We start from the raw sequence: 24,081 nt of genomic DNA, 5'->3' as shown, positions 1-24,081 counted from the left end.
CACATGCACTTCAAATAACATCAACTATTTTACTTATTTATTTATTTATTGAGCCAGAGTCTCACTCTGTCGCCCAGGCTGGAGTGCAGTGGCACGATCTCGGCTCACTACAACCTCCTCCTCCCGGGTTCAAGCTATTCTCCTGCCTCAGCCTCCCGAGTAGTTGGGACTACAGGCGCCCGCGACCACGCCCGGCTAATTTTTTGTATTTTTAGTAGAGACGAGGTTTTACCGTGTTGCCCAGGCTGGTGTCGAATTCCTGACCTCAGGTGATCCGCCCGCCTCGGCCTCCCAAAGTGCTGGGATTACAGGCGTGAGCCGCCGTGCCCGGCATCCTTTCTTTTATTTTCGGGAGAGACGTGGAAAGTGCCCCAATTTTCTCGCCCGTAGTTGAACCTCCCAGCTTTCCTGACCCCAGCCACCACCGGCGCGAGGCTTTAGACAAAGGCCTGTAAGTGGCCTCTTTCCTTAATCACGCCAGCACAAACCCCAGGAGATTGTTTCCCAACTCCCGAGTGGCTGCTGAGTGTGAGAAGTTCATGGCGTTTGAAGGAAATCCCCAGGAGCCGAAGAGTTCGGCCAACAAAGCAAACGTCCCGTCTCCCGTCTCCTCTTCCTTTGTAGGGGAAACGAACTGAACGTCTGAAACGAAGGTGGCGCGGCCTGGACAAACCTGACCCTTCGACATCCCCCGCCCCTGCGCCCGCCCTCGCTAAGCGGGGAGGAGCGACCGCTACAATGGATCCTCCCGCAGGCTTTGTGCGCGCTGGGAATCCAGCTGTCGCCGCCCCGCAGAGCCCCCAGTCCCCGGAGGGCGCTCATTTCCGGGCCGCCCACCACCCGCGTAGCACCGATAGCCGCTGTCCCGGCAGTCTCCAGCCGTCCCGCCCGCTTGTGGCCAACTGGCTCCAGTCACTCCCCGAAATGCCAGTCGACTTCACTGGGTACTGGAAGATGTTGGTCAACGAGAATTTCGAGGAGTACCTGCGCGCCCTCGGTAAGCGCTGCCCGCTGCGCCCTAGGCGCCCCGCCGAGCAGCTCCGGGCCGCGCCCTAGAGCCCTCCCGAGACGCTGCCTGCCTGCCTCCATCCCGGCGAGCCGCGGTCCGGTGCCCCCGGACGCCAGAAAGGGCGTCCTCGGCCACCGCTCCCAGGGCAGCCCCCAGGCTGCAGATTGGAGAATTCGGGGTTGTTAGGTTAACCGGTGGCAAATGTCTGCTCGTTGGCCCTGGAGGTGGGTAATTTCATTAGTAAATCTGGGGCTTGGTTTGCTACTTTTTGTTTTTAAACGGTTAACATAAGAGCAGAAAACTTTGTTGGGGGCGGCAGGGGAGGCACAGGCAGGCTATGCACAGAGACAACGCAAAGCCAGCGGGAACCCTAACAGTGTTCGCGGGCGGAGAGGGCTCCTGGGGCACTGCTACCTTGGGAACGGTTCTCTGAGTTTTCCTGCTAACTCTCTGGCGCTCTCTCTCTCCCGTTCAACCCCCACCGCAGACGTCAATGTGGCCTTGCGCAAAATCGCCAACTTGCTGAAGCCAGACAAAGAGATCGTGCAGGACGGTGACCATATGATCATCCGCACGCTGAGCACTTTTAGGAACTACATCATGGACTTCCAGGTTGGGAAGGAGTTTGAGGAGGATCTGACAGGCATAGATGACCGCAAGTGCATGGTGAGGATTGGCGTCCACCCGGTGTCTCCTGCCCAGGGGGCCTGACCAAGGGCTGGGCTAGTTCATCCGAGAGGGGGCAAGGGCCTGAGGGACTGAAAACACTTCCCACTCTCAGCCCCCATGGTGGGCAGCACCAACTCATGAAGCATCCTGCTCTATCTACACTGGAAGGTGATGGTTATGAAGGCTGCCATGTGCTGTGTCTCCACTGCGTTCAGGCACTATGCCCGGTGCTTTATGCACATGACTTCACCTAAGCCTCACACAGCCTTTGAGGGAGATATGAATATGCCCATTTTACAGATGAAGAAACAGTCTCAAAGAGATGAAGTAACATGTCCAGAGTAGCACAGCTAGGGAGGGTCTGGAGTTCAAAGCATGTCTGTTGATGCCGTTCTCTGGCTGACTGGGCTGGTGGAGGGTAAAAGCAAAGAAAGGAGGAAAGAAAAAAGAAACACAGGTAACCCCTTTGAAGTGTAAACTTTCAGTATGACTTAGTGTGAAGTCACTCCAGGAAGCTGGGGGTGCCTTGATCTCTGCTGGAAGCCCCCTGATCTGCCCATCCTTGCCCCAGAGCTGGGATTTGGCTCCTGGCCATCCCCTGCCCCACCCTGTCATCCAATGCCTACTGAGCATTCTTTGAACTTTGCAGCTGACACCTAGTCAGTAAGTCAGTGCCCCTCCAGCCCAGACCAGAGGAAACAGCAGTGGGAGAAGAGGGAGGGCCAAGAGCTCCCTCCCACAAGGGTGGGAAGCTCCTGACCCAGGACATCCCAATTAGTACTGCCACAGCAGACGCCGGAAGGCCAGCCCCAGGCCTCCATCAACATTATCTGGTTGCTGGGAGGTCAAGGTACTCTTGTTCTCCCTTTATAGTCTCGGGTTCAGAACTGGCTTATGTTCATCCCAGGAGCCGCCTTGCTTATTGATGGGGTCCTCACCCACCACCTCCCACCATTTGCCAAGGGTCTTTACCGCTGGTCTGCTGTGTGTCCAGCGCTGTGCTAGTCATCTTACAGCACAGCACAGTGAGGGAGGGATAAGTAACCCCATGTTATGCAGTGACTGAGGCTCAGACAGAGGAAGAGACTTGTAAGAGATGAGACTTGAGCCCTGGGCCTTCTGATGTTGAAGCCCACAGTCCTGCTTTCTGCCAGCTTCTCTGCTGGTAGTCTGTGCAGAAACAAGATAGCTGAGGTCTGTTAGGATTGTAGTTGAAGGGATGCCCATGTCTGGGAATAGGCATCTGGAGCCTGGATGACTCATCCCCCCACCTTGTCTATTCATCTGAAGGCAGTCAGGATTGGTATCTGAGTCTGCTGTTTGGAATGATGGGAAAGAGGGGGTAGTCAGCAGGGAGGGGCCTTGGAAGGACCACTAATGGGAGAAAACACCATTGTTGCAGAGAAATGTCAGGTTTTGCCTTTAAAAATCTCAAGGACTCTTAATCTGCAGGAAAGACTCACAATAGGAAAGGAGACCTTCAGATGGCATCTGCCTTTCTCATTACTGCCCAAGACCTGCTCCCCGGCACACCGCATGGAACTTTGCTCCTTAAGAATAATCCTTACCCCCACTCACTATTGTGGAACTCACAGATCACATTGAACCTTTATTTTGGGTCACCACAAATCTGGCATGTGCTGACTTGTACTAATTATCTTCACTCTTTCCTTCCTTTCTTCATCCATTAACACATGAAACATTTATTGATCACCTAGTAATACTAGCAAATGCAGTACTCATCAAGTGCTTACTATCATGCCAGATGCTATTCAAACGTTACATTAGCTGACTTAATCTTCACAACACCCTTTCAAGCCTCATTTTACAGATAAGAAAACCACTGCAGGATTTCTTGCTGTGTGACCTTGGGGAAGTGCAGAGGGAGGATTTTAGTTAACCACTGCCCTGAACATACTGCTTCCCTCACGGGCTGGTCACCACGGCAGGCACAGGACAGCAGAGCATGTCACAGGCCCTGATGTCCAGGAAAGCAAAGTCTTTGCAGTGGAGGCAGGCACACCAACACTCGCAACACAGTGTGGCAAAGAAAAGCACAGGGTGGGAGTGAGGGGATGGGGACTACCCAGAGAAGGGGATCCCAGAAGAATTTCTGAAAGAGGTGACTTCTGTGCTTCATTGTAAAATAAAGCAGGGAGGTAGAAGGGAGGGTTTTGGATACAAAGGAAAGGACAAGGGCCACCTTTTCTTCTCACTACAGCATCAGCGTCAATCGAGCATCAAGCAGTAGTCGAGCAGACCGTGCAGATTCAGCCACTGGACGAATCCAGTGAAACTGGTCTAGGATGCGTGGTTACTATCACTGCCCCAGGACTCAGGGATGCCCACTCTCAAGTAGATAGCCATTCACTCACCTGTTGTGGCCTGTTGGGAGATGGAACAGCCTGTCTGCTCTGCTCAAGCCTTCGCCTAGCCCCATGCAGTACAGAAAAGCCCTTCTCTCTGGGCTGGCCGCTGGGTGGTATGCTGCTTTGGACTGCCGGAAGGACATGGCTGGATGGGGGTAGGATGATAGAATTAGAGCAGCTGTCAGGCCTGAGACTTGTGAATGGAGGGGAGCTGGGTACCCAGAGGCCACCAGCTGGGCTCTCTGAGGGCCGCCAGGGGTCCTGGACAAGGTGGTTGCCAAAGATCACTTTCACTGCTACCCCCTCTGCCTCACACACTGGGCACCCATCAGCCAGGAGCAGTGGCCCAGAGGAGTTTGTTCCCAGCATATTACAGGAGTCCCATTCTCACTTGGGATCGGTCATTCGTCTATTTTTTTCATTCCTCTCTGGACACCACAAGCATCTCATGGTGCTTCCACTATCTTTGCAACCCCTGTGTCAATGAGACAAATCACACATGATTCCTGCCCTCATGGAGTTCAGTGTAAGGAGGAGGCAAATTGAAGCAGCCAATCACGACGTAGTGGACACTGTGCTGATACAGGCAGAGAAGCACTCCCTGCTTGGTCTGAGAGGTCAGGGAAGGTTCCCACAGGAATTGGAGTCTGAACTGTGGCTTATAGGATAGACAGGAAGTAGCCAGGCAAACAGAAAGGGGTTGAAAGAAAGGCCACGGCCGAAAGCTGTCCCACACCAGGCCCTGGGCTTGGCCCTGGGGTCGCAGAGGCAACAAGGCCTTCTGGACACCCAGGCCAGTGGAGGAGACAGGCACATCTTCAGGCCATTACAGCTCAATGCATGATGGGAGCACGGTGGGCTGGGGAGCATACAGCTGGGAGTAGGAAAGCAGTGGTCAGGGAAAGTCCCAGAGGAGGCGACAGCTGAGAGGGGCCTTAAAGGACTAATTAGGGCAGATGTGGAGAAAAGGATAAGAGCTTTCCAGTAAGCGGGAACCACATGTACAAAGGCCCAGGGTCAGAAAAGCCTGGCTGGGAGGGAGTTTCAGAGGTGAGAGAGGAGCAGTCTGTGAAGACTTCAGCATGCCTGGAGTGCAAGATGTGGCTGGGAGAGAAGAGAGCCAGGAGAACCTGGCAGGGAGACTTGATGTGACCCTGACAGGCCTCTGTGAGTCCTTGCTGGGAGAGGTGTGGCCAGGCTGACATCCCTCCCCAGAGGGCAGAGGCTCTCACTGGCTGAGAGATCTCCGATCCTGCCTCTTTTCCATGGGAACCTTATCTGTATTCTAGAACTGCAGCCAGAGGGTGAAACCCAGCCTGCAGATGTGTTTTGTTTGGCCTGTACAATGTTTGAAAAGCTTCAGAGTCAGTTGCCAATAACTGCCAAAGATTGTAAGATTTCACAGAAAATCCGTATTTCTGGCTGTTCTTAACAAAAACAACAAGAAAAGGAAAGGCCCTGGAAACACTGGGCACCTGTTTATTCCTGCACTGCGTGGATCCCTGGAATATGCTGCAGCTGCTCCCTTTAGATGTTACATTTCCTAGTTTACCACAGTCTTCAGCCCATCCTGTTACCTGAAGTCAAGGATCAAATGGCCATTTGTCGCTGTTTGCACTGTGGGTTCCTTTAGAGCTGTGGATCCCAAAGCAGAGGCAGCAGCAGCAGCAGCAGCAGCACAGGGAACCTCTTAGAAATACAGATTATCTGGCCACACCCCTGGCCTACTGAATCAGAAACTCTGGGAGTGGGGCCAGCTATCTGTGGTTCAATAAGCCCTCCAGGTGGTTCTGATGCAACTAAAGCTTAAGAATCACTGCTCTGGAGTAAAGAAACATACTCTGTTCCTGTGTCTCTATAAAAAAATGGAAAACTGTAAAATTAGGTGTACAGGGCCATGGGCATGTAGAGGGCCAGTTTGGCCCATCACCTGAGTCCTATGGAGATTGCAGTCCATGCCCAGAACCACCTGAAACAGCTCTGTGTTCTCTCCCCAGGTGGAGGGGTGGAGGGACTCAGATCTGGGCGGCTCTGCATCACTAGGCTCACATTTCCAGTCTGATCTAATCAGATTTTATGTGACCACAAACAGCAGGCACTATTTTGGTAGAGATATACAAAGTCTGGGCTCAGCTGAACAGACACAGGGCTTTTCTCCATTGCTTCCTGCATGCCTTTGTCCATAAAAATGTGCGATCAGGCCCAGCAAGGAACCAGCAGCATTTGTTGAATATAACACATATGTGCTTTGGCAGGGTGGGAGCTCTTGAGAAAGGAAGGTGCTCTGACTTCAGATAGTGTTTTCTCACTCCTGAGGAAGCGAGTGCCTCAAAATGATTTGGTTCTTTGTCTCGAAGTCCCCTCAGCATGAGCAGGTTTTGTGGGAGAAGACTGAGCCTCGGCCAGGAATCACAGCCGTGAGCCTGGCTCTGCGGGGGTGGCAGAAGGGCCATTTGTCATCCCCGTGTCCAGGTCAGGTTTTTCCTGGAGGAGATGGCTTTGTTCACTCGGGGAACTGGCGCCTCCCCCTATGGCTGGAGCCTCAGCTTCATATCCATCGTTGAACTTAGGATGACCCCTCCACAGGGCCTGCCTTCTGCTCCCAGCCCTCCGCCCCTCTGTCGCTTTCTTTGTTTTCATTATAAAAGGAAAATATTCAAATAGCACAAGAAAGTATGGGCTGAAAAGGGCCCCTTCCCCCACTTGGCCTGATTCCCACTTGGTGGATCTGTGCGGAAATCTTCCTCAGACTTATAATTGATCTATCTATTGATTAGGCAGTTGGTCAAGGTCTCTATCTAAAACCAAAAGAAAGAAAGGAAAAGAAAAAAAGGAATCCACTTCTCTACATATTTTTTTAACTCAGTGATATTTCTTACACATTTTTCCATATCAGCACTTACAGATTTTCTAAGTTCTTTTTTAACCATCTATGTTTCCTTTCCTTCCCTCCCTTGACTTCCTTACTTACATCCTTCTATTTCTCCACCCATCCATCCATCCATCTAATTATATATGGTAATACATGAAATCCACCAAAGTACTGTTGACACTTTGGTTTAAACTCTTGCCAGCTTTCTGATCCTATTCTTGACCCATTAAAGAGATTTTTTGATTTGTTTTAAAACACACACACACACACACACACACACACACACACACACACACACACAATGCCACTGGCTAAATTAACTCCCTGGGCTGCAGCGCTGAGAATGCTGTTGGATGTGGGAGCCTCTGAGAGCTGCCCCTGCCCAGATCAGGCACCCGGCATTCAGCTGGGCCCTTTCCAGGCTAGAAACACAGGATCTCTTTCATGTCTTAGCTAAAGTTCTCCGACCTTTGAAATCAGTGTCAGCAGCGTGCTTTTGAGGATTACAAAAAGAAGAATTAAAGCAACCCAAATAAAATTCACAAAGTAGCTTTCAAAAATCACACTGCTTTGTTGGGTTTTGGGTTTTGTTAGGCAGGAACAAAGGAAAATAACATGTACTAAATCTTTACTAAGTGCCATGCCTGCCCCAATTGCTTTTTGTACTTTTTCTCCTTTGGTCCCCACAACAAATGCTGTTCAGTAAGTATCATTATACTCATTTCACAGATGAGAATCTGAGGCTCAAAGAAGTGAAGTGCCGTTTTAGCCCAAGGTCACCCTTGGGCTAGCTGGTGGCAGAGGAAGAATTCTAATTAGTCTGTTTATAAAGCTCTCTACCCCAAGGTCTCCCACAGAGCTTTGCTGAAGGCCAGCACCTCAGTTCCTTATTGTGAGCCTTCTCACAGTCTGAAGGTAAACCCAGGCAGTTTTGACAAGGCCTAGGATGAGTGAAAGGAGCACCGGTATTAGAGTCAGAACATCTATTTGAATTCTTCTCGATTATCTGACAGCGGCCTTAAATGATTAGACACACTGCCTTTGTTTTCATATCTGCAAAACGGGCATCATAATTGCTGCTCAGCGTGTCTCACAAGGCAAAGCTGAGGACCACAGAGATAGTACAGGGCACATGAGCTTGGGAAGCCACAATACTATGTGAGAACAGGGCCAGGGCCTGTGATACCCGAGACTGAGGGGCATGGCATAATCACTTATGATGGCCAGGTATTTACTGAATGAATTACAGCTGTTTGTTTTTCTGACCAACATTGTTCCTCCACCTCCCACCCAAGAGAAGCACTGTTTTCTTTATGGTGGGAATTACTCCTCCTCAACCTTTTTGGTCCTGGTGGTGCTGCAAGTCATAGTACCCTGTCTCTTCTGGAAGAGCACCTTCTGCTAGGGTGATCACAGTGTCCCGTGGCCTGTCACATACTTGTGTATGTGGCCCAAGCTGGGCCAATCACCATTTCCTGGGAGTTAATTTAGGAACCCTGAGAGACAGGTGAGTTCTATTCCGTTAAAGGTTGATGAGCTGTTATGATGTAAGCTTGTTGTTCTCTGAGGCCAGTCCCCTTACCCCACCTTCCTTGGCTGCATGGAAAAATCCAATTGAAGGAAAGTAAAAGATGAGGCCAATAGAGACAGAGAGAATGCAACATTAGAGGGTTACTAGAGTTCCTGACACACCATTCCTAGATTTTCCATGTACTTCAACCAATACATTTTTTTCTTTCACCTTAAGCTATGTGAATTGGTTTCCTGCCACTTGCATCTGAAAACATCCTAAGACATTCAAACTCCAGATATCAAGTGTTAAGACCCACATAAGTAGTTAGAGCAGTGGTTCTCAAATTTGAGCATGCCTTACCCCTAGAATTTCTCATTCTGAAAGTCTGGGGTGAGGCTTGAGAACTTGTTTTTCTAACAGGTTCCTGGATGATGCTGATGCTGTTGGTTCAAGGACCATGCTTTTGATAACTACTAACAAAGAAAAACAAGGAAGCAGGCTGGCCTGTGCCTAGTTTCCTGTGATTTTTCTCATCATGATTCAATGTAATAAGCCTGTGCTGGGGTAAAATGTGCCTAGTTCTAGGGGATGAATGAGAATAGGTAGGTGTAGCTCCATCCCAGGATCAGGGTAGTGGGGGATGAAGACTGCCTGGGGACATCAATCTTGCAGCAGCCCACAGTGGTTTGCAACTGAGGGTCCAAGTAAGTGATACCAATAGTGTGTGCAGCTGGACAGGTGTGAGGTACAACAGAGCAATTAGGAGCTTTGACTTTGAGATGGACCTGGATTTGAATCCTGGTTCTGCCGTACAGCTGTTTCCTTGGCAAGGGTACTTTATCCCTCTGAGCTTCAATGTGCTCATTTGTAAAAGGAGCCAAGGGTAATACCCACCTAATGGAGTTATGTGAGAATTAAATATGGTGATGAATTATTTCTGTTTCCTGTTGCTGTGTAACAAACCACTCTGAAACTTAGTACCCTAACTCAACAATATTTATTTTGTTCACAAATCTGCAATTTGGACAGGGCTCAGTGGGGATGCCTTGTCCCTGCTGCCTGCCCTGCCAGTGGGGAGGTGGAGGATCCACTTTCCAGATGGCTAACCCACACTTACTCTCTGCTGGGTGCCTGGGCTTCCTCACTATGTGGCAGGTAGTTTCCAAGAATGCAAACACCATAGGGTGCCAGCTACCTTTAATACAGGGATTAGTGAGTTCTTCCTTTCTTCCTTCCTCTTCCCACCCCTTCCCTCTTTCTTCCCTCTGTCTTTCCTGAACTGAGGGTCCAAGGATAGCATAGGAATACTCTGGGAAAGAATGGTATAAACAAGATGGGTGTGAAGGTGGGGATGGCATGGAACCCAGGCTCCAAAACCTACCTTTGCCAGCTTTACAGTGGAACTGGTCCTGCACTAAGAAAATAAAAAATAATAATAATAATCTTCTCACAATGTGCAATAAATCAGAAAGTCATCTTACTCTTTGACTCAGGGATCCCACTTACGGGATTATATTCCAGGAAAATCACTCTATTTGTACAAAGGTATCTGTTAGTCACTCTGTGATAATAATTCTCAACAACCCACAGAAGCATAACCACTATCTCAGGGCCTACTATGCGGCAGGCCCTGCCCTGTCATTTTATGTTTATTTAATCTCCTAACAATCCTGGATAGGAGGTGCTACTCTCCCATTTTACAGACAGGGAGCCAAAGGTCCTGCCCAGGTTCACATTACTGGTTAACCATAGATTTGTGATCTCACTTCGGATGTCTCTGATTCCCTACTTTGTATGGTTTTTATAGAACAGGCTGTCTCCTGCTGGTATACCTAAATATCAAATAACTATGGGTGGTTAGAAAGACTGTGGCTTTTTAATTCCATAGACCACTATGTAGCCATGCAAATGATCACTATGAAGATAAATGAAAAGTTTTTATAGGCATTCAGTCACCAAGTTCCATAGATTCTGCTTCTTAACGTCTCTTCCTGTTTTTCTTCATTCCCACTGCTCTGAATATCTCGTGCCAGTAATAATAATAACAATTAACATCTCTCGTGCTTACTGTGTGCCAGGCTCAGCGCTTTCCATGGATTATTTCATTTAATTACTGCAGTATCTTCACATTGATCTCCATTTTACCATGCTCAACACTTCAGCCCATCCCTCCCTTTCTAAAAAGGGAATCTGATCATGCTACTCCCCAGCTCAAAATTCCCAAGGGCTTCCCAGTGCTGATGGGTAAAAGCCAGATGGCACTCAGGCTCTTCAGATCATGGCCCTGCCTGTCTCTCCAGCCCTATTCCCTCCCTCACTCCTTATGCTTGGCCCCATCCCATCATTTGTCAGTGCCTTCACTTGCCATCCTCTTTGCATCCCTCTACTCACTTCTCTGAGGTATTTCTTTGCCTCTTAGGGCACCTGTGATGCTAGTTAATGTGTCTGAGATTCTACACAGCAGCAGCCACACCATCATGGGCTCAGTGGGCTCCAATGTGTTCATTAAATGAATGTTAAGTGAAAATAGCAGAACCTCAGAAACATAAATGGTAGTCATTGACCATATCACTGCAAGATGCAATTGCCATTTAATAATAGCTCATGTTTATTAGGTATTCCATGTGCCAAAAATTCTTCTAAGCACTTTCCATGCATTAATTCTTTTAATCCTCACAATAATTCTATGATGAAGATGCCAAAATTCTTCCTATATTATACATGAAGAAAATGACTCAGTCTGACTGAGTTGTAACTGGTTCTGCTCTAGAGCTAGACCAGCCGGACCAGCCAGACTGTCATCTTTGGGATCTCATTTCTGCCCCTTACAAAGTGGGTGGCCTTATGCAAGTTACTTCACTTCTCTGTGCCTTTACTTGTCTGTGAAATGGGGATAATTATGAAATAGGGGATACCTGCTTTGTGGTGAGGATTAGATGAACGGTGTGTGGGAAAACCCACAGTGCAAACTGCCCCATCAGTATGAGCTGTTATTATTAATCCTCTCACACTGACCTGTGACCTCCAGAAGACAAATTCTGGGGGTGGTCACATGTATGAAGGGATACCTGCCAAACCAGAGAAGAGCTAGCAGGATTATGAGAGTGGAGGCTGGCCTGAAAAGGCACCTGCCTCTCCATACCCACAGGGAACAGGATGGACTAGGCCAAGAGCAGAGAGGAATTATTGCTTACTGCACATTTTGTGTGTCCTGCACTGAAATAGGTCCTTGAAACCCCTTGTTTCATTTCATCCTGATGGCTCTGCTCTGTGGCTGGGCTCACTAGCCCCATTTTGCAGATGAGGAAGTGAAGGCTCAGAGAGGTGGAGTAAATTGCTTTGGTCACCCAGCAAGAACGAGGTGAGAACCTGCAGTTCAGGTCTGCCTCTACCCAAGGCTATCATTGGGTCCCTCCTGAACGCCCAGCTTGGCAGGCAGGCAGCTGTCCCATGACTGGGCCAGACCAGGCCCGCAGCCTGCCAGGTGATATTCAATGGCCATAATATTCACGCCAGCAAAATGTTCATGTGGGAACAGTAGGCAGACCATGGGCTCAGAGCTAGGCAGAGGGGATTTAAACCATGTCTTATACTATTCCTAGTTGCGTGCCTTTGCGTATAGAGCCTAAGCACTCTGAGCCTTAGAGACTCAGGGTCAAATCACTCCAATGGTTAACCCCTTTCTATAAGGCTTACCTGTGAGGAAGAAACAGCCACATTGCTCAGAGAAAGCGTGGTGTTCACTGCAAGAGTGCCACTAGAATGCTTTCTGCTATTCATTCATTCATTCAACAAATGGTAATGCACATTTTCTCTGCCATGGATTCTAACATGGGGGCTGGTATCCTGCAGTGAATAAAAGGATCCCAGACCCCAAGGAGTTCTTCATCAAGAGATCCTGACATGCTCACTCTTCCCTGGTTACCTGGTTACTGATCTAGCACCTCTTATCTTCTGGGAGCCATTTATTTCTATTTGCCTTGAGATAGATAGATAGATAGATAGATAGATAGATAGATAGATAGATAGATAGATAGATAGATATTAGAGGCCAGAGATTCCTGTGGAAGGGATGAGGCCTTCAGTGCCCCTCCTAAGCACTCTCTGACAGGATGTCCCCTCTCTTATTCTTATTCTCCCACCCTACCCCCAACTTCCACACCCCTGCCTTTGCTGGTGGAACTAATAACACACCAATTGCTTGTACTGGCCCCAGGTAGCAGATCCAGCATGGCCTGCCAGGTAAGCAAGCATCTGGATTTTCCATGGCACCAGGTTTGGCCAGCTGGAGCACGAAGACATACTGTGAGGAAGAAGAGAGGCTGTGAGCAATCTCCCCAGTAAATTCTGGGTCAGAGGTACAGGGTCAGCCTTCATGGGGAAGGTCAACCCACAGAGTTAAGCTGGGCAAAACCTATGTAGAAACTTCCCTCATGCAGACCCTGCTGTCCCTGATTTTCCTGCAACTGCCTGGGCTTGTTCCCTTTGCCTGGGACTCTCTTGTTCCTCTTCTTCCTCTTTCCACTTTTTTTTTTCTTTTTTTTTTGAAACGGAGTTTCACTCTTGTTTTCCAGGCTGGAGTGCAATCGCGTGATCTCAGCTCACTGTAACCTCTGCCTCCCGGGTTCAAGCAATTCTCCTGCCTCAGCCTCCCAAGTAGCTGGGATTACAGTCACACGCCACCACACCTGGCTAATTTTGTATCTTTGGTAGAGACAGGGTTTCACTATGTTGGTCAGGCTGGTCTCAAACTCCTGAGCTCAGGTGATCCATCTGCCTCAGCCTCCCAAAGTGCTGGGATTACAAGTGTGAGCCACTACACCTGGTTCTTCTTTCCACTGTTTGCTAACTCCCATGGTGTTTTCTGGCATCACTTCCAGCATTATTTCTAGCCTTACCTCTTCCAGGAAGCCTTCCCTGATGGGCCTCTGTCTCTACCTTAAAGGCTGTTGAGGTGCCTTCTGACTTCCATAACCTCCAGCATTTGTCTACCAGTACTTACCATTCTGCTGGAATTCTCTGTCTTCTTACCTTCTTCTCAGATAATCTGTGAGCCCTCAAGAGCAGGCCACTGACCTTACTTCCCTCTCTCCAGCACCTACAGCTGGTGCATAGGAGGTGTGAAACCCATGATTGCTGAATGCTGTTCCCTTGCACAGAACCACGTGGTGAATTCCTATTGCTCAGTCAAGGGTCAGTTTAAATCAGGGAACTGCAGAGCACAGTCATCAAGAGCATGAGCTCTAGAGCCAAATCTCATCTCCCCACTTCACGGCTGGGTGAACTTCAGGCCTCAGTCTCCACATTTGTAAAATGATGAGAAGCATACCTGCTCTAGGAGGTTGTCAGGAGTCAACTGGTATGACATATACTTTGCCTAGTACCCTGCCCAGCACATAATGTTGGGCATTATCATTATCATAACAACACGTTGTTATGATATTGATTATGGTGACTGATAATGACAGCAATGCTATCACTCCCACCAGGGAGCCTTCCCTGACCCCCCAGGCTGGGTTGCAGGCCGTCATCCATCCCAGCATATAGCACAGAGGTGTCATTGCCTTCTCTCCAGGCTGAGCTACCCCATGACAGAGCTTCTGTGCAGCCCAGCCTTAGGGCCACCCTAAGTGCTAGGTCCCTGGGATGAATGAGTGCAGTTCCACAGGGCCCTGTGACCTTCTCCAGTCCTGTTCCCACCTCCTTATCCAGAACCTTGGCCTTGAGCACTCCAATGGTTTAAACTGACTCTAGGAACTTTCTGAATTGTTTAAGGAAAAATAACTATAACATGTCAAGTTTATTAGTCTTAACATTTTCTCATTTTGTCTTAAGAATTGTGTTATCATTTGCTGTTAGCTTTTTCATGGTATTAGAATTGCATTCTTTCATGCTCACAAAAGCCTTGTTGTGGCTATACTATTTATAGTGATTGCTTTGAACATCTATTATGTCTCTAATTACTCGTTCACATTTTAAGGCCTTATTAATTTAGTTTTAATCTGCTTTTAGAGTGAAACTGGCTTTTCCTCTTGAATGTGCTGACTTTTGATTCCAGCCCCCCAGGAATGGATCAGAGAAGAGGAGCCGCTACCCACCCACTCATCAGCCTGGCCTCAGGGGCAGCTCATGGACTTCTTAGCCAGAGAGAACTGGGTTCAAGTTATGGCTCAAGCCCTAACCCCTTGGTGATGGGCTGGTTACTTATAGAAGCCTAATTTTTATCAGCTCTAAAGCTTGAAGATTTAGTGAAACATTGTGGAAAGCTCCCAGCACAGTACCTGGCACCTGGCAGGTTCTCTGTCATCTCCCCTACTTTTCCCTCCTGATCACTTATTTAACACAAGCACCAGATGCTGAAAACCCTCTAATTGCCCCAGGAACACACATACTCTCAAAGGGAGAAGCACACTTTCAAATCAAACTCCAGGATTTGCATCTTTTAGCAATTTACATTATGCGGAGAAAGTATCTACTCACTGTCTGGTTTTGAAATTTTACCCCAAATCGAAAGAGCATGGGTTTTGGCGTCAGACCTGGGTCGGTCCTGGCTCTGGCCTTTGCAGGCAGTATCACCACGGGCAAGGCTTCACCTCTCATAACCTGGCTGTGGAACCACAGAAACAACAGAATTCAGTCCCAGCCCTCCAGAGGTGGATCCGTAAACAGAGGGACTACTAGGGCTGGGTGGAGGGCTGTGAGTGATCCAACATCCCCTGCTCTTGAGAGTGGTGTTTTGGCATGGGAGTGTTAATGAATGTCACAAGTTTCTTGATACCAAATAGAGTTCCTACCATTTGCAGGTCATACCGGTCACTGCCAAGAGATGGCTCTATTTAGTGGGAATTGTCTGGCACTCCTAGTATAAGTCACCTAAGTGGGGCAAGTGGGCCTTGAAACATCCCTGGGAGACACTCACTCAGGCTGCCTGTGGGAGCTGGGCTTATTGTGTCACTCTCCCATGCAGCAGTGACGGCTGGGGTTTCTAAGTGGTCAGAGGAGCTGGAAAATGGCTTCCGAAATAACAGTCCCTTGTCATAGTGGTACAAAGATGTCTTCATTCATCTGTTGGCACATGTCTCTGGGTAAACTGCCAGCAAGGCCAAAGTGATGGGGGTTATTATTAGTTTTTAATAGAAAAGTTAGACTGGCTTCACTTTCCAACCAGCTTCCCTAGTTCCAGCCCATTTGCAGACTTTTGGGTGGTCTGTGGGATGAAAATTTCTTGTGAGGAGGTGAGCTGAAGATGGCCATCCCTCCTGGTTGCTCTTGGATTGTCTGGGCTTCATTTCTAACGTGGTCCCAGAGCCCATGTGGGGGTTGGGGGAAGCAGCATTGTCTAGCCCCTTTGGTTTGTACCCATGTTCACCCCACCCCCACAGCCACCTGCCTTTTCTCTGGGACTTGAAAAGCATCAGGAATATCTTCCTACCTGAAATTCTTCCATTAGACCCTGATTAATTGGATTAATCTAGGAAACCAGATTAAATGACCATTTAACGACCCTTTCAGATCTGGCTGAATCCTTGTCCCCGAATGTTCACTGCTCCTGATCTAGCAAGGACAGCTGGCTGCTGACTTCAGAGGGAGGTCATGGAATAAGTTATTGGGTCCTAGGGAAAGTTGTTTTCATAAGTTCTACTTTGTGTCACAAGAAAATGAATTATCATTGTTTGTTAGGCATTCACCTTCCAACATTACTTATTTCCTTTTCCCTGTCATTTGTGTTTAAGTGATAGTCCCCCTCCTTGGTTCCACACCTCCTTTTTCTGTTCTTATGACAAATCAGATTCTCTTTGAAATAACTAGTCTATTCCCACAAGATAAAAAACTTAAAATGAAAAATCCAGTCCCACCAAAAGTTAACATGGGGAGAGTGGGAGAATTAAATCACATTGCTGAGCCATCCCAGCTATCAGTGGGGGTCTTCAAACAGATCTTCTGCTTAAACAAAGACCAGTTAACATATAAAGGAAGCAGGCATCGTGGTGCTCAGCAGGCAGCCCCTGCAGGTCTCCTCATGGATCCCAGTATCCTAGAAAGAGAAGGAGCTTCCAAAACCTTGGCCATGATGAATAGCATGTCAATCACTGCTTCACAAATCTCCAACTCTTAAAAAAAAGACTTTCATTATTGTTCAACATTGACAAGGAAACCCATCTTTATCTAAGCTCTGGGCATCATGATTACCATTACCTAGTGCCTCCTATATGCCAGCCCTATGCATTTTCTGTATATTTTCTCAAATCCTCAGAACAACCTGGTAAAGTAGGTGCTTTGTTTATCTAATGCCATGTAACCAGCCCAAAACTTAATAGGTTAAAACAACAACCTTATATTCTCATGATTCTGTTGGTTAATTGTGCAGTTCAGCTGCCTGTGGCTGTGTTCAGCTGAAAGCTCAGTTGGGGCGCCTCAGCTCTTCTCCAAGTGGCTTCTTTCCCATCCTCCAGGGCTTCTCCTTGTGCCCTTTCTCTTTGGCAGAATATCCTGGACTGCCTTAACATATAGCAGCTGGATTTCAAGAGGGGAAGATTCCAAGAGGACAAGCCCCCAGCATACAAGTGTTTATAAAGGCACTACTTTCATCATGATTGTTCATGTCTCACTAGCCAGAGCTAGTCACGTGGCCAAACCAAGCCGATGTAGGAAGAGACTTCACAGGGGTTTGAATATCATGAGACTCGGGAGTCACCAGTGGAAGAGTCTACCACAGTAGGTATCGTTTAGCCTTCTTTTGCAGTTGAGGGCACAGAGACTCAGAGAGGTTAATCCAGTTGCCCAGTGTCATCCAACATAGTCAGAAACAGAGGACCCAGCTCTCTCTGATACCATGTTCTTTGCTGCCCATACTAAGTCAACCTGATATAGGTTGAGGTGGTATAGTAGGAGGTGGGCAGGGACCAGGAGCCAAGTATAAATGGCCAGTAAGCTTCCAGGATTCTTTAACCCAGAGGACAGCCTGACCAATTCCCTGGCCCACCTGCCCTCCTGGATGGTTCTACCCAACAGCACAGGCAGCAAAGACAGGCACTGAAAACATGCTCCAGGCCACAGTCTGGGTTTTTCAGTCTGATATTCTGGCCCCATCTCCCCACCACCCCCAACAACCTTGTTCCTCCTCTCCTTAACTCCAGGATAGTCTTCTACAACACTGGCTTGTTGTCATTTCTCCCTCATCACCTCCTACCCCTTGCATCCTTTTTCACTCTGCCTAGAATGCCCCTCCCATTTTTAGAAACTCCTTTGAGGCCATGACAGCCTGGGCACTTCTCTGTGGGGACCTCTACAGGCAGAAACCTTTAAGACCTCTTTCTGACTCCCAGCACCCATACCCCCACAATGGTTGGAATGAACTTAAGGGTGTTCCTCCAGGAGTCTGCTCAGAGTCTTAGCACAATGTCCATGTGTTTTTCTGCAGCCCCCAACGATTTTAGCCACCATCTCGCGGGCACCTGGCAGGTGCCCTGCCCTAGACTGGGAAACATGTGGGCACCAAGTCATGCAAAGCCCGTGCTCCAGCCCAGATTCTTTCTCTCATTTACTAGGTGACCAGAGAAAGTCATGGAACCTCTCTGAGCTCAGCCACCCCTCTACATCCAATACAGACAAGAATAATCTCTGCTTTGTCCAACTCCTAGCACTTTAGGAGGCCAAGGCAGGTGGATCACCTGAGGTCAAAGAAAATAATCTCTGCTTTGTCCAGTATCAGAGTCAACAGAAGCTTGGGGTTAAGAAAGGCTTTCTGGGAGACTGGTGCAGTATGCATGTGATAGGGATCCTTCCCTTTAAGAAGCCTGGTTTGTAGGGCTCTCAGAAAGGCTCCTCTACACCCCAACAGACTTCTGCTCTCTCTATCCCTCAATCTGTCAAGCTGCCTGAAATTCTGCCATCTGTCATTCTTTTGGGCTAAGGTATTATTATTGTTTATATCCAGATGGCCCCTGTTAAAAGATGCCAGCGATCTGGAAATGGTAACACAGTAGCCCCAGGAGCAAAAGCATGCTTTACCATTAATAAACATCTCTCTCATGGTCATTCTCTGACCCTGGTGTTGGAAGGCAAATAGGTGTGAGCTTTCTGGAGATAAAGTTGGCAATACTCATCAAAAGCTTTACAAATATGCACACTCTTTGATGCAACAATTCCTCCTCTTGAAATTTCTTCTAAGGGAACAATGTGTTCAAAACTATGTATACAAAGAAGTCTTATTTATAGTAGCACAGAATTATAAATAAATAACTTAAATGTCCAAAATAGGTAATTGGCTAAATAACAGTATGTATGTACAATCAAATACTATCAGGGACTGTTTTGTGGGCCTGTGACCAAGGCAGTCCATCAGGGCCCCAGGCTTAGAAAGCCCCTCACTTGGTTTAATGCTCTGCTGTCACCAGCTTAAAATTCTTAATGATTTTGAGCAAAGAATCCCTCATTTTCATTTTGTGGTGGACCACACACACACTATGTAGCTACTTCCTAGAATATTACGTAGCAATTAAAATAATGCTTACGGAGAATATTTGTTGAAATGGGAAATTGCTTCAATTAAATGAAGAAATGAGGATACGAAACCATAAATGATGCAATCCTAATTTTGTATAAAACAGAAACATGTAGATAGATAGATATAAAAAAAAGAGTGGATGGAAATTTACCATACATTGTAACGTATACAATGTTAGAGCAATTATCTCTTTTTTTTTTTTTTTTTTTTAAGACGGAATTTTGCTCTTGTTGCCCAGGCTGGAATGCGATGACATTATCTCAGCTCACTGCAACCTCCACCTCCCGGGTTCAAGCAATTCTCCTGCCTTAGCCTCCCAAGTAGCTGGAATTACAGGCATGCACCACCACGCCCAGCTAACTTTGTATTTTCAGTAGAGAAGTAGAGACGGGGTTTTACCATGTTGATCAGGCTGGTCTCGAACTCCTGACCCCAGGTGATCCACCTGCCTCGGCCTCCTAAAGTGCTAGGATTACAGGTATGAGCCACCACGCCTGGCCTAGAGTAATCATCTCTAAAGAAACAAAACTACATGTATCATTTTTATTACCATTTTCTTCTTTGGTTTTTTTTTTTTTTAATTTTCCAATACAAAGACTATGACTATACTTCCTGACTAATATTTCCAGAAGAGGCAAAAATGTATGTCATAGCTGAAAACAAGCAATTGTCTCTTGTGCCTCTGAGTGAATCCGGAACCCTTCATATGCACAGTAGCCTTCTGGATAAACACATGAAGAGAAGATCAGTTGATGAGGAAACCAAGTGTTCTTATGAGCTTCTTGAAGCTGAGGACTGATTTCTGGGTCCCCACTTCCCTCTACAGGCCTGGGATGGAAGGAGCACGGATAAGTGAATGGGTGTCCTGTCTTATTTATGGCATGAGGTCATGAGTAGTCTTTACCCATGACATGTCTCACCACACATTAACCACACTATGTTTTGCGTTCTCTCTAGCCTGGGACTAGACTGTGCCCCGAGTGAATTTCTGGATCAGAGAGAGGATCTGCCCCCCAAGTCCTTTTATGCCCCATTTCTCTCTGGAGCAGAGAGCAGACTTACTCCTATGCAAAGCTGGGGGAGCACATGTGGCTCCACCTGCCTCCCTCGTGCATGTGTCGCATTGCAGGCTTCACCCCAACAGCAGGGGGCAGTAGTGATCAGCAGGCCCAGGTGGGAGGCCTCGGGTGGGGAGGTCCTCCTGCAGGGAGTGGCCCCACTAACGCCACACCCATCTCCCATAAGTCTCCTCTCCCAAATCCTTTATTTGGCTGTTGCTGACTGTCCTGACTCAGCTGAGCATGGCAAGGAACACAAGGATCCCAGAACCTTAGCTCTCTACATTCAAGGCCTGAGTTAATGTCCCCATGTGACAGATGAGAGCACAGGGGCCCTGAAAAGGGAAGGATTTGCTGAGAGCCACACAGTGAGCAAGGGGCAAACAGAGTGCTGAGCACTACTGTGGGGAGGCCAGGCTCATAACACAGAACTGCCCCATATGGGACGGCTATTCAAAAGAAGGTGGGCAGCCCCAAATATGAGTGATGCCCACTGCACTTTCTGTGTGCCCACATCTGCGACATGTGTCCCAGTCTAGGGCACACTCATGGCTATGCTGGGATGACAGGACCACCTTGCCTCTGAAGTCCAACACTTTTTTCAGCCCCGTGTTGCTAGGTGGGCCTTTTCTGCTCCACTAAGACTGAAATCTCCCCAGGACACAGGCTGGGCCTCCTCCTCCTGCCTGTCTTCCCTTCAGCATGCCCAGCACATGGCAGGGCTTACAGTGCTCAGGGAAGATGTGGGGGCTCAAATGTGGGGTGTAGAGGGTGTCACAGTGCTCATCTGTGCTCTGCCAAGCCCAGGCTGGGCTGTGGGATCTTCCTCGCCTTCCTCCTCAGTTCCCTAGTGCCCTCCTGATGAGCTCCTAAGTGTACTTCCTGCTGTCCCACCTCAGGCCTTCACCCGGTGGTGGGCTACTGGGAACTCTTCTCCACAGCGCCTCCTTTCCTCTCCTTCAGCTCCATTCTTCTCTCCTTAGAGCCCAGCCCTAGTGAATCCCACTCCCTGGACTCTCACCTGGGCTCCCACAGCCTCTGGCCTGTAACCCTGGTGACCATGAACGCATCAAGAAGCAATTCAGTCCATTGGGGTGGGGACCTTCAGAGCCCCACAGATCTGTGTTCAGACCTGGTTCTCCCACTGAACAACATGGGTGAACTTGGCAAGTCCCTTAAGCTGATCTGTGAAAAGGAGATGCTAATCCATGCTCACGTGGATAGGCATGAGGCTTCAGAGACAGCACAGAGAGTGCCTGGCAGAGCAGGTAGGCAGCTAACGGCTGCCATTTGTACCTTCACTGGGTTATTTATATCTAAGGTCATTCTCCCTGTGAGATGAAGAGCGCTTTGAGCGCGGGGGTGGGGTCTTTTTGGTATCCCAGGACTTAGCATAGGTTGAAACAATGAATGGATGAATGAAGTGTCTGGGGATGGTCAGGGTACACTCTGAGAAGTCTGCCCCTCACCATAAGATTCTGGAAAACATCCTTCACTCCCCACACCCAGCTGTGCTCAGCCCTCAGGCCCTCCTCCCCACCTTAGCCCCATTCTCAGTGCTTGCAATGACAGCCCCACTCCAATGACTTTTTCCCTCCTAATTACCCTTTTAAATAAAATTTATGAAGGTTTTCGTAAAATTTAAAACTGATTTACACACTTTAATAAAAGCATGTGATGGACAGGGAGTATTAGGCTGCAGATTTTCTACAATGAAATTGACGTGAGCACATCCCAGATTATCAAGTTTGGGAGCTGCCCCTCCCCCAGCCTCCAGGGGCTCCCCGCTTGCTCAGGATTGACAAATGTGTCTCTTTCTTGGCAGACAACAGTGAGCTGGGACGGAGACAAGCTCCAGTGTGTGCAGAAGGGTGAGAAGGAGGGGCGTGGCTGGACCCAGTGGATCGAGGGTGATGAGCTGCACCTGGTAGGTTCCTGGGCTGGGTCAGGCCGGGTCCCCAGAGGCCCTGGTCATTGTTGAGGTCCAGATGGACCTTGGAAAAAGGCACCATGGATGGGCCTTGGTTCTGTTCTAAAGCTTCTCTTCCAAGGGCCTGGAAAAGATGCCTGGGTGACTTTAAAAACCAAGCAATGTATTTTCAAGGTCTAGGCTGACCCAATCATCTAATCAGAGGGAAGAGGTGAGGAGTTATATCCATTAAGCATCAGCAATGAGCTAAGCCCTTTTGCATTCTATAACTCTATTCTCTCAGAATAGGAATATGGCTCTTATTTTAGAGATGAGGACCTGGGGGCTCTGAAAGATTAGATTACATGTCCAAATTGCACATCTAGAAAGTGACAGAACAAACATTTGCTCCCAAATGATGTATATATTCACCATGCCAAATTGTATAGGCCAAAGCCAAGAAGGATTCTCTAAGCTTCTCTAAGATATGATCTCAATCTGGGTCAGCGGGAGGTGATTCGGGAGGGGAAGCGTCAAGGGGTCCTGTTGGTCAGCTCTGAGCCACATCCGTTCCTCTCAGCCAGCTCTGTCTGTAGGGTGCTGCAGAGCACTCCACTATACAGTTTAACTGTCTTTCCAAACAATTGGTTACTTAAACCAACTCTTGGGGAAAAATAACAGCCAATGAGTATTTTTAGAGTTCTTGCCGTAAGTGTGACTCTGCTCTGGCCAATGACCAACATCTGCTTTTGTTTCAGGAGATGAGAGTGGAAGGTGTGGTCTGCAAGCAAGTATTCAAGAAGGTGCAGTGAGGCCCAGGCAGACAACCTTGTCCCAAGGAATCAGCAGGATGTGTGGGCCAGGATCCCCCTCTTTGCACAGCATGAGGCAAAAATGTCCAGCCACCCCCAGGCATCTGTTAGCAGAGTCTGTCTCTTGGCTTTGTCACTTTTCCTTTTCTTAAAACAAAGCCATGCCAATAAAGTGATCTGTGTTCAAAACGTCTGTTTGGAGGAAGTTTCACTGCCCACTGTGCTCACTTTTTCTCCAGGGCTTCTGAGGCCAGCTTCTCCTAGTGCCACCCATGGGCAGAGTGGATAAATTCAGCCACATGTCCTGAAATTGCACCGTGTTTCTCTCCAGAGGCACAGGCTTGGGTCTAGAATGGGAGGTGGGAGAGTGGCCTGACATTCAATCATTTGTGTATCAAGTAGCTACCATGTTATGTATCTAATTGTGGCCAAAGTATAGTGAGTGCCACAAAAGCAGGAGAAGATACCTTCCACCCTAGAGATCCAACCAACAGAGAATGTCTATATAACTGCACAGTACACCAAGGAGATGCTTCGTCATTATTTGTGAATGAAATGGAACTGGACAGAATTTTAAGCCCAAAGCATAAAATTACTTAAACATAAGTAGTTACCTATTGGATTTAATTTCAGAGATGTCATGAGATGTCACCACCCTCAGACCATCCACCCCATCTACGGGCTGGTATCAGCCCTTTCTTTTCACTGTTGTAGATGAAGCAGAACTTGCAATTCCCCCTAAAAGAGACAGAGCAGCCTCACGTTCACACTAAAGTGTAGGAGATTGCTAGCTGCACCTTTGCATAAAGAAACACAAACAGGAGTGAGGACGTGAGAGATCGTGGATAGGGAAAACAATTGGAAAAGAGAAGACACATGGAGGACTCCCTTCGTGAATCTGACAATATGCCCAGACTATGCCCTACTCCTTGACAAGAGTTAGGAGTCAGAACAGCTGAGTAAAAATCCCAACTTCAGCACTCACAGGGCAACACCACACTCCTCTGGACTTCACTTCTCCAGTCAGAAAACCACAAAACGAACCTGCTTCACCTACTGCACAGGTGGGTTGTGAAACTTGTAACCTGCAAAGCACTGGACCAGTAGTTCTCAGACCTGGCTAAATGTTAGAACCACTTGGAGAGTTTTCAAAATTCCATATGCACAGGCCACTCCCTACAACCAATTACATCTAACTGTTTCAAAATACCAGGCATACCTTGTTGTTTGCTTATTTTTTGAGCAGGTCTTATTCCGCTGCCCAGGCTGGAATGCAGTGGCACGATCTTGACTTGCTGCAACTTCCATCTCCTAGGCTCAAGCAATCCTCCTGCCTCAGCCTCCCAAGTAGCTGGGACTACAG

General features: G+C 48.1%; 1 protein-coding gene and 1 long non-coding RNA gene across 2 annotated transcripts in view; one reads left to right on the top strand and one right to left on the bottom strand.

Moving 5' to 3' along the window:
• LOC100986620 (uncharacterized) overlaps nt 1-24,081 on the bottom strand; it is a 213,015-nt gene that overhangs the window by 62,302 nt on the left and 126,632 nt on the right. The gene's annotated exons all lie outside the window — the stretch shown is intronic.
• Nucleotides 526-22,911, top strand: RBP1 (retinol binding protein 1). Its single transcript, XM_008951939.4, has 4 exons — nt 526-997; nt 1,497-1,675; nt 21,823-21,924; nt 22,665-22,911. Exons 1-4 carry the CDS (start codon nt 739-741, stop codon nt 22,716-22,718), a joined length of 594 nt encoding a protein of 197 aa, XP_008950187.1. The 5' UTR covers nt 526-738; the 3' UTR covers nt 22,719-22,911.

Source organism: Pan paniscus, chromosome 2 (assembly GCF_029289425.2).
Source record: "Pan paniscus chromosome 2, NHGRI_mPanPan1-v2.0_pri, whole genome shotgun sequence".
NCBI classification, from domain to species: domain Eukaryota; kingdom Metazoa; phylum Chordata; class Mammalia; order Primates; family Hominidae; genus Pan; species Pan paniscus.
Note: the sequence above shows the minus strand (reverse complement) of the source record. Positions and strands in the feature narration are given on the sequence as shown.